We start from the raw sequence: 11,180 nt of genomic DNA, 5'->3' as shown, positions 1-11,180 counted from the left end.
TATCTTTGTTACACTTAGAAGGGGAATTAAAATGTATCGAAGGGTTCTAGGACAACTGCCCCTAGAACAACTACCCCCGGAAAACTACTCCCGGACAACCACCACTTAGGACAACTACCCCCTAGGACAACTACCCCGGACAACTATCCCCTAGGACAACTACCCCCAGACAACTACCAACCTGACAACTACCCCGGACAACTGGCATAAGGGGTAGTTGTCCGGGGGGGGGTAGTTGTTCTATGGGGTAGTTGTCTTAGGGGGTAATTGTCTGGGGTAGTTGTCTGGGTATAGTTGTCCGGGGTATTTGTCCTGGGGGTAGCTGTCCTAGGGGATAGTTAACTTGGGGGGGGGGGGGGGTTATCCGGGGGGTGGATGTCCAGGGGGTAGGTGCCCAGGTACGGTATCGAAGCTATGCCTCGTACAATAACTTGTATTAATCATGCCTGGTAAGTGATTTATATTAATAATGTTATTCACGAATGCTGCTGAAACGAATTATGTAGAAACCCACTCTTTTATGGGTCATATTAACGACTACCTCGTTTCGGAGTCGAAATATACGCTCAAAATCTTTAAAGGTAATGCAAAGTTTTGGGAAATTTTGAAAATTGGGTGGATAGTAATTCTTTACAATTTTGATATATTTGGATGCCCCTATGGATGTTTTATTAGCACTAGAAAATTTAGCTCCTAAAACACTTCTGTTTCGAGAAAAATTGAAAATTAAAATTTACCGGTGTTCCCGATAAATTTTGATAAATTTCAAATAGCGCCTACAGCCGTACAATAGTAGCTGCGACCATGAAAATCTCAGAATATGTAGATATGATATATAATTTCCAGACGGGAATAAGTAATCGGTCAATTTTGGTCGAGAAACATTGTTTTATATGTGTGTGTGTGTTTTATAGCTTAATTAATATCTTTAGCTTGAGAGGGAGCTATACAACATAAAGAGTTCTTATTTACAATTTCATAACTTTAGACTTGAGTTGAAACGCATCAACGATCACTGCATATTGTAGGATCACTTATGCTTCCAATATGTTCATTTGAACCAAATTCATGACCCCATACCAAAACTTTGTATTACCTTTAAATGCAACATAAAATAGTAATTCTAACCACTATTTTTATGACTTCGGAGTCAAATCCACTAGTTATGAAGTTGAGTCCATTTCCAAACGAAGATTCCCATTGATATAACTCCTAATATGAGTGGATTTCCACAACTCTGCATAGAGAGATGGTATGAATATATCGATGGATTCTACTACTTTCCAACTACTTTGCAACCAGCTTTCAATGCGTTATAAGCAGCTGCTAGCTGTTCCTCGTTAACATCAGACGTGAAGTCCTCTTCTCTCATCTCTCTCGCCCTGTGATAAACTGAACCAAAGAAACAAAGAGATGATTAGAAAGAGGAAAGAAAATTCAAAGACATGATGATGGAAATTTTATTAAGTATCTTATAACTCGTTATTTGTTGTAGGTTTTAACAATGCCCTTTGTCGAAAGCGCATAGTGATTAAACTACCGGCCATTACAGCACACTATACTATCGTAAATCTGGAAAAATGCATACATGTTTGTACATCTAAAAATGATTGTCGTGTTTACAAATTTAAAGAGCAATCGTCATCTTAAATTATCATCATCATCATAATCATCATCATCATCACCTTCACCATCATCATCATCATCATCACCATCACCATCATCATCCTCATCCTCATCATCATCATCATCATCATCATCACCTTCATCATCATCATCATCATCATCATCAATCATCATCATCATCATCATCATAATCATCAATCATCATCATCATCATCATCATAATCATCATCATCATCATCATCATCATCATCATCATCTTCATCAATCATCATCATCATCATCATAATCATCAATCATCATCATCATCATCATCAATCATCATCATCATCATCATCATAATCATCAATCATCATCATCATCATCATCATCATCATCATCATCATCATCAATCATCATCATCATCATCATCATCATCATCATCAATCATCAATCATCATCATCATCATAATCATAATCATCACATATCATCATCATCATCATCATAATCATCATCATCATCATCATCATCATCAATCAATCATCATCATCATCATCATCATCATCATCATCAATCATTATGATCTTCAATTACCATCATATAATTTTTAGAGGATATAGGCTAAGACTTGGACCATGCTATCTGAAAACTAAGAACTTTGAATTTTCTCTTGCATTTCAGAAAAAGCGAAATTAGCACCCTTGAGAAGCGGAAACTGATTATAAATTTATATAATACATAATACATCTAAGATAAGGAGAAGCGATCATCATGATCGTCATCATTGTCAGCAACATCGTCAACTTCATCATTATTTGTCATCGTCGTCGTCGTAGTCGTCGTCATCATCATCATCATCTCCATCACAGTTATGCTTAAATATAGAGTCTGACTTTCTGACATCAAGCTATTCCTAACAAGGAAAGAAATTAAAATACATCAAAGAAGATTTTACCGAGTTCTTTGACAGGAATCTCATTGACGTATCCACAGCCTTTCTGGATGGCCTTGCCTGCGTCTTTCAAAGCCCCCTTCGTCCATTTACCGGCATCGCTGGCCGCTTTCTTAGTCCATTTTCCTGCGTCACTAGCTGCTTTCTTCGTCCATTTCTTTGCAGAATTGAAAGCTTTCTTGAACCAGCTAGACAGACGAACATCGCCCCCAGCGTCCGAATCTGCCACATTTTTTTAAAAATGTGTAAAAATGAAAATATTAAAACAAAAATGATTTTTCAATTTTGGGTTATCATAAACCTGCTTGAGATAGTGGCATTAGTCAAAATCAGTTCCGGAATCTATATGTAGGTACATGAGAGTTTCCAGTATTATAGAGTGACATAATTCCCTTTCGATTTGAAATAATGGTAATAATGAAATACGACTGTTCGTGGATTTAATCTTGATTTTCTTTTGAATGAAAGTGATTTGCGGACTATTCTGTTTTCTGTTTTTTCCGGGGGGGGGGGGTGCTTTATTATTAAAAAAAGTAACGAAGGCTAGTTTATATATTCAGGCTTGATAAGCTTGATAAAGAGATTTTAATTTCTGATGTAAGACAAAAAAAGCATGTACAAATTATGAGATATATTATATAAACATGTAATGCCCGCTTCTTAAGCATTCGCACAATGGATATGTAGCTTTATAAAATGAAAGAAAATAAAAACAAGCATTGGTCGTTTTTCGTTTTCTTTTCTTATTATTATATCATTATATGATAATCATGTATATATACTTTCACTGTCTGTGTATGACCTTGTTTAAAGTTATGCTCCTCATCAAATAAAAAAAGAAGGTAATGTTATTTACATGGAAAAAGTTTTTATTTTGCCGCGGTTTCTTTAATAATATGTATTTTATCAAGTCGCGTTTAAACAAGGCTTGCGGGTCTCTCTCTCTCCCTTTCTCTCTTTCACACTCTCTCCTCTCCCCCTCTCTCTCTCTTTCATTTCAAGTGAAATGTAAGTGTCTTACCTTCCATCACATCCATATGAGTGTGAGGTATTCATCTTCTGTCAAATCGAAATCTTGATGGTATGTAGCTTGTCCGAGGTCTAACCCGATCACCGCTAACAGCACCAAACTGAAAATGAGGGTCCACTTCATTATGGAGTCACCACCTTCGTAAACCTATTCGAGAACAAAAATCAAATAAAAAACAATAATGTTTCAGATATAAAAAAAGGGAAATATACACACTAAGAAAAAATGGTGCAAGTATGCACCTTTAGGGGGTGCAAACCGATGCAACACTGACAGAACCTTTAGGGGTTAAATCCTGCACCCTTTTAAAATGTGCAATCTCTGTACCCTTTAAAAGGGTGCCAGATTGAACCTTTTAGGAGACATGTTAGTACCCTTAAAGGTTCAATCCTACTCCATTAGGGGTGCAAACTGATGCAATAACAGCACCTTTAGGGGTTCAATCCTGCACCCTTTAAAAGGTGCAATTCTGCACCCATACTCGAGGAATACTCGTGAAATTTGCTCGTACACATATACATGTTAAACATGCATGTTGTTTCTTGGTTAGTAATCATATAATCAATATATCTATTGCTAAAACGTGAATGTAATTGTAACATGATCAGACAATATAATCTATTGGTTAATGATTGCCGAAGGAAAACAAAAATCACAAAATTGATGTGCATTGTCATAATTTGCTTAACAAATTATGATAAATGTATTTGTATGTGAACACGTGTGAAGTAATCATGAATGCATGCAATATGCAAACTTTTATTTCGCACCCCTTTTTTGGTCTATAGGGTTCATTTTTATGTAAAGCGTGCAAACTCTTATTTTGCACCCTTTTTTGCACCCTTGTTTCTTAGAGTGTACGAACAATTTACGTTTTAACGAAATGTCATACTAATTAGTGAAGCAATATATAATAAGCCGTTTGCATTGCAAGCATTTGTCCCATCCTTACACTTTTTCGTTGTGATCGGAAAGTAAAATAATCCCTTTTTTTAACATCCATATAGAAGTTCATTTTTCCTACTACTGATACAAATGCTACATGGATAGTATCTTCTTTAGCTACCATCCCACAACACACATATACCCTTCCTTCGTATGCATTTTATACGATTGCTTTTTCGACAATGTCCTCTTTTCCTTCTTCTATTCCTTCACTCCTACGCCTTCGTTTCTGTATTTAAACTCAATTTGAATGGATAAAATAGTTAAGAACTCACCTTATTTGCAAAATCTCGAGTTGATCAATACCGACTATCTGAGTTATAGGAGATGAACCACAAGACAGAAGGAAAATAAGTGGCGAGTGTTAGGTCTGACCCGACATGTAGGTCCAGATAGGATAAAAAATAAAATAACAAGATAACTAAAAAGAGCCACCTATAAAGCGCCCTCTAGAGGGACTCACCTCTACACCTATCAATCATCTCTGACGTAGTGCATCATAAGATTGACTGATCACCAAACCATATGCGATGAGAGCTCTAAGAATGGCATCGCATTGCGGACAGTAAGTGTAGTCAAGTCATACTCCATGAAAACAGCTGGTACGGTAGACAGATCGTTAGGTTAGATTGTAATGTTTTTTCTTTAATAGTAAGTAAAATCTGTCAGATATCTCTTCTTGGAGAAGAAACCTGAAGTGAGATGGATGAAGCAGGGATGTGTTGAAGTACCTGGATAAAGATACACTTCCAAAGGGTAACTTTCCAGTATCTGCCCTATTTTGACATTGAGCTAATCGGGCATTTTGCAGGAAATATACAAAAAAAAAGGAGAGATTGAACTATACGTATTTTGTGGGGGGATGATAGATAAGAAAAAAGAATTATTGTATGCAATGGAAAGTGAATAATAATCAGGATTTATGAAATGATACTACACTTTTGCAAACGAAAAAAACGACACCAATAATAACGAAAAAAAACAACAAACGAAATAATTTGAGCTTGTTATTGAATGTGATAATTCCACGAATTATGTATGACATGACACTAAATAAACCGACGAAAATCTCAATCTATCGTTTTTGTCAATTAAAAAAAAAAAAGTAACTTATTATGGAAATTATATTTTAATATTTGTCGATTTTCTTCGACCATATCCTTTGTCTTTTCTAATACAGATGGTATCAACGAATTTAGTATAAGGAAGATATTAAGCCCATCCTACCTGTGCGTATACCCGCATATCTGAACGTCACGTGCTCACCACCATTGGCCAATAAGAGCAGGACTATACCATTATATTTATTTTCTTTCAAATTATCTCTTTCATAACATTGTAGTTGACGAAATTATGACTTGTATATTCATACCTTTCCTGATCAACGAACCCGCCCATTTGCTTTGGAGGGAAACAGGAAGTTCACAATACAATCTCCATAAATATATCAAGAAAGTGCCAGACTGTTGCAGCACACTACAACATTGTCGACCGGTCAGCCGTGTACTAAGAAGTTAAACTTATCCCCTCGTTATTGACCTCAGGTAATTATATGAATTTTTTTCTCCTTCATATTCCTTCGGTCATCAAACTTGTTAACTTCTTATATCAGATTATCATTATTTTTATATTTCTATTTTGTATCAAAGTGATGTAATCTTTTGAGCTAGTATCAAGCATGTGATAGTCATTTATCGCAGCGCTGATTTAACAAATCAATTGTTATCGTTCATTTCTATACCTACTTTAAAGGTACTATGTTCCATTTACAGGCCCAAAAAATGAAAAGGTTAAATTCCAACGGCATTTGAAAGATAATACTAATTTAGAACTTCCCTAAAAAAGGTGGGGCTTGAAAATGTCTTCAAGCGGGAAAATAACGACTATCAGTTGTCAAGTCGACTTAGGAGCTATAGAGCCAATAAGTAATAGTCTTGATTTTGAGACCATTGTACCGAATGGTCATCATTTTATGCTGCGCAAAGATTCAATCAGTTTAATTTTGGCCATCACAAGAAGTGGGTTATTGATGTAGACAAATGCTCAGGTACCCTTTACAACTCATTTCATGTATGTTATTACCAAAGAAGAAAAAAGCCAGTCACTCCCTCAATAGTGTCTGACAGTGAAGTCTAGCAAGTAAACGGGTTTCCTTGCATAATTTGAATATTAGGACTCTGCTAACGTTTACATTTCACAGATAGGACATACATGACATATTCATAATTCCTGCAAAGTTCTACAGAATTAGAGGTTAGCTGCAAAAGGGACATAGTATCTTTAAGATATTTATATATTTGAATTCTTCCATAACATTTTGATCATTCTTGCAAATAATCTAGACTCAAGAGGACATTCTACTTGGAGGAAGGCTAATGCTACATACACCCCATACTTTTCACTTTTTCTCTATATTTTGTTAGATAATTTTCAGTCAGAAATTGTTAGGTGTGAGAGTTTTTCTCCGGAGAATTCTCTCTACAGGGAACACCTTTTTTTGGGGGGGGGGGAGGGATTGGAGTTGAACAGTTTGAAATGTAAACGGTCCAACAACTCAAGCAAAACTAATTCCATTTTGTAATACCCGATAATTTGTAATGTTCAGCTGGTCTCCAAAATAGCCCCGATAGTACGGCCAATAGAATGGGAACTGTCGTTAAAAACACAATTATTCTTGTCTTGTTTTTCCGTTGATGCTCACAATCAAATGAGTTGATTATTAAGGAACGATTTTAATGAACTATTCCGTCAAGAGTGTATAGTTAAAAGACGATTACATTTAAAGTTTCGATATTTATATAAATAAGATTGATATAGCCTTTTCCTTCATGGATAGTATGTAAAGTCATTCTGATACACCTTACTATATAAGATATCCGTTGTCTATCTCCTTTTTAGAGCTTTTGGTATCAAGATGAAAGTGACTGTTTTCTTGCTGTGCCTGGCGTTGGCCGTGGTGCTGGGGCACGTCTATGGCATTGATGAAGAGCTTGAAGAATACATGCTTGAAGATATGCTAGGTAAGCTGCGCGGAGATTCAATTAGAACAAAGATGCTTTGTTGCATCATCTTGTGTTCTGCAGTGTTGTGTTTTGCTGTGTATTGTGACGTGTTGGGTATATTTTATATAATTTCTAAAAATAATTAAATTTAATAAGGAACTTTTACTATGAGCAGTTGTTTCTTAATGTTAGAAGCTATAAAGAAATAGTTTGTTTAAATTTCGTAGGGATACATTTTTTTGCCTTCTTTCTGTTCGTACGATGTTTCGTTTATCAATTAAACACTAACAACAATAAAGAGATTGAGAAAGAGTAAAAGTAGAGAGAGAAACAGGAGAGAGAGAAAGAGAGAGAGAGAGAGAGGGAGAGAGAAAGAGAGAAAGAGAGAAAGAGAGAGAGAGAGAGAGATAAAAGACAGAGGGACAGAGATGAAGAAAATTGTACTTGTACAATTTATTGAGAATGAAATGATCTACATACCAAGATTATGAGATTTGAAGGTTTGTCTACAATTTCATGTTTCTATATATCTCTTTCAAATCACAGATGATGACGATCATGATTTAGGTGACGTAGAGATCCAGAACTGGTTCAAGAAGGCATTTAACAAGGTTAAGAAAGCAGGCAAGACGATTGGCAATGGAATCAAGAAGGGCGTCCAATCAGGCTGTGGTATGGTGAATAGCATTCCTTCAAAAGAATTAAGTAAGTGCGCCACCAATAGGCCAAGTCTTGTTTAATCCTCATTTTCCTCCTTTTGTGTGACGTTTCTCGAAACCGTCATGAGTCTTGTTGAATATCCCATCGGCTGCTATCGACTCAAGCTTCCTTGCTTATGATAGTTGGCCTCTGCATTTATCTTGATTATTTTTACTTACCTCCATACTTTCAAGCTTTCAATTATGTATTTTTTAAAATATTTTATTTTGTGTGTATTAAGTTGTCACTCTTGACGTAAATCAATTATATTATATACTATTATTGTTATTTGAATGTTTTATATTTGATTTATCAATAAATGCAGAAACATCTGCTAAAAAAACAAAAAAAAAACAAGTCTGATATAATTTACACCAGGCATGTCCATAACTTAGACTTAAACGCCCCCCCCGTTCTAAGGTTCTTATGCAAGATTGTAGCTGCAGCTTAGCCGTACAAAAGGCGGCGGTGGATTTAATTGCTATCAGCAATTTTATAAATCTGAGTAGTTCTTTTTCTTTCGTCGAGTTCTCATTCCTACCCACTTTTTTTCTGTAACTTAATATCAATCAATGTTCCCTTGCTGTCAGCATTGATTGTTGTCCACAGGTTTTTTTGTATACATTACGAGCATCTTTGGTTTAATAATCATTCACGACATCCATGATATAACAATTGAGTTTCTATCATTTAAAAATAACTAAACTTAGGCCCTACTTGGTTATCACTTCATGAAAATAAATAAAATAGTAAAAATGGTGACGACTTGTTTAAAAAGATTATATACAATTTAAGTATGGAGCATACCTATAATGAAAGCATACCATATTTCATCATGAATCTTTGCCGTCGTTACAGTTGTTCTTGTCGACGTCATTTATATTCTCTATAGGATATTCCCTCCTCCCTCCGAATCGTACATCAAAGCATTGATAAAGACCTCCATATAGAGGCTAAATAAGCCCCCCCCCCCCACAAACAAAAATAATGAGAGAGAATACGTTTTTTAAAATTGAGATATAGAACTTGAGGGGATGGGGGGGGGGGGGGGGGGGTCTGCAATCCCCTAATAACCTATCATTACGCCAGTGTTCTAAGATAATTTAAACCATCAATTCAATATCATATACAGGCCATTAATTAAAAAGCGTAATGAGTAAAACAAAAATAAATCAAATCAAATCAAATCAAAATCGAAATACTGCACAGGGGCAATGGGACTGAATACCCTAACTCACTACCAGTACGACATCATAATTACGAACAAACATCAATTAATTATTATATACCACATATTAATCAGAGCCCTGTTTTTGTCCTCCGATGTATACACACATCTGTAGCCTATCGTATGTCAGTGGCGTTTCCAGAGCTGATTTCAGAAGACGTAGAAGATGGGTATTATGAGACAGCCGACATCAAGAAACTAGCCAATGATGTCCGCAAAGCGTGTGGGATGATCGGTTAAATGTACTCAAGTAAGTACAAGAAGCTGGTACATGTAACATAAACCGTCATTATTTTTAAAGTTTTTATATTGGCCCATGAACTTTTTGTTTCTATAATGATTAAATTCATTCAGTTCCTTGACGATACATGTGTACCTTAAGTGAGAGCCCTTTCAAATTAAACAACCTTTAACAAAATATGAGCCCTATCTGTTTAAAAGAAATACGTACAGTTTTATAGATATTCAAACAATTCGATTCAGTGATTACAGCTGTTTTAATTACGCAAAATAATATTTCCAACATTTCTTCTCGATAGTTTAACCCTTTTCCTAATGGAACCGGTATACGCTGTATTACGCGTATAGGAATGAGAGAATTCAGTCGTCAACAAGTTAAGAACACGTATGCCTTCAAAGTATTGTAGATACATGAGTGTAAATATAATAATTTCAATCACATGGAGATTGTTTGGATAATATTTTCCCGAAAGGAACCAAAACTTCAAACATCTAATGAGCTTTAGATGGCGCTATTGTTATTTTTAACCCAACAAGGAAGAGGAATCGTTGATTTAAAAACCACCTAATGCAAAAATATCATTGATTCAAACATTACAACTTAGAATTTCATAAATCATTAACAAAGCTTTTAATTATCTTTTTATTTACAGGTAAAGGTCAAGTTCTTGCGGGTGATCGATATTCTACCATCAATTCCAACATGCTACATCTTTACCAAACTTTAAAACATGATAATTATCAGGGATGTTAAGTGCACACTGTGTTTTTAAAAAAAGAGTTAATTAAAAAGTTGCTTCTTTCAGTTAAAACAAAATAACCACAACAAATAGCAGCATTAAAAAAAAACAATCAAAAACAATTCAATGAAACCCTGACTAAACTTTAATATAAAAATCACCTCAAGGGGGCTTATTGGTTAAATTTTTAACATAATAGTAGAAAACGTTAAAACTCAGTTTGTGGCTTCATAGCAGAATAAAAACTTTGTAAATCCCGAATGACTAACTGACAAGCGAGCCTACCCAATGCCCTGAACACCGCAATTGTTATTCATAACACTTGTAAAGTATACTTTGTACCATATATGTCATCAAGGTGACCATAAAGAATATATTTATTTGCATTGTATCCTCCGGAGCGAGATATACTATAATAAAGTAATATCTTATCACTGAATTTGAATACAATGCAAAGTTAAAAATTAAGTTCAGCACAATCTTTGAAATGATAACACATTGCTTTCTCATTGCTATGAACTAAAACCATACAAACAAAGAAATGAAACCCTATTCGGGCGGAATGAGACAAGATGGGAGGAAAGAAGTGGAGAAATAGAGATAAGAATGAGTAGAGAAGAAGAAGAAGAGATTAATATATGGAGTTTCAGGGAAAGACAGAAAAGGGAAATATTAGAGAGAGAGAGAGAGAGAGATAGAAAAAGGTAAATAGAGAGAGAGAGAGAGAGAGAAAAAAAAGTT

The 11,180-nt window shown here is 35.2% G+C and overlaps 2 protein-coding genes across 2 annotated transcripts; one reads left to right on the top strand and one right to left on the bottom strand.

Moving 5' to 3' along the window:
• Nucleotides 1–962: 962 nt before the first annotated feature.
• LOC115928299 lies at nt 963–4,917 on the bottom strand. Its single transcript, XM_030995387.1, has 4 exons — nt 4,806–4,917; nt 3,577–3,732; nt 2,559–2,777; nt 963–1,392 (listed from the first exon to the last, which is right to left on the bottom strand). Exons 2-4 carry the CDS (start codon nt 3,590–3,592, stop codon nt 1,277–1,279), a joined length of 351 nt encoding a protein of 116 aa, XP_030851247.1. The 5' UTR covers nt 3,593–3,732; nt 4,806–4,917; the 3' UTR covers nt 963–1,276.
• Nucleotides 4,918–5,075: 158 nt separating this feature from the next.
• LOC105446340 lies at nt 5,076–10,539 on the top strand. Its single transcript, XM_011683023.2, has 5 exons — nt 5,076–5,095; nt 7,429–7,550; nt 8,079–8,237; nt 9,575–9,709; nt 10,353–10,539. Exons 1-4 carry the CDS (start codon nt 5,076–5,078, stop codon nt 9,697–9,699), a joined length of 426 nt encoding a protein of 141 aa, XP_011681325.1. The 3' UTR covers nt 9,700–9,709; nt 10,353–10,539.
• The last annotated feature ends 641 nt before the right edge of the window (nt 10,540–11,180 follow it).

This window comes from Strongylocentrotus purpuratus, unplaced genomic scaffold (genome assembly GCF_000002235.5).
Source record: "Strongylocentrotus purpuratus isolate Spur 01 unplaced genomic scaffold, Spur_5.0 spur5_scaffold_21, whole genome shotgun sequence".
Taxonomy (NCBI): domain Eukaryota; kingdom Metazoa; phylum Echinodermata; class Echinoidea; order Camarodonta; family Strongylocentrotidae; genus Strongylocentrotus; species Strongylocentrotus purpuratus.
Note: the sequence above shows the minus strand (reverse complement) of the source record. Positions and strands in the feature narration are given on the sequence as shown.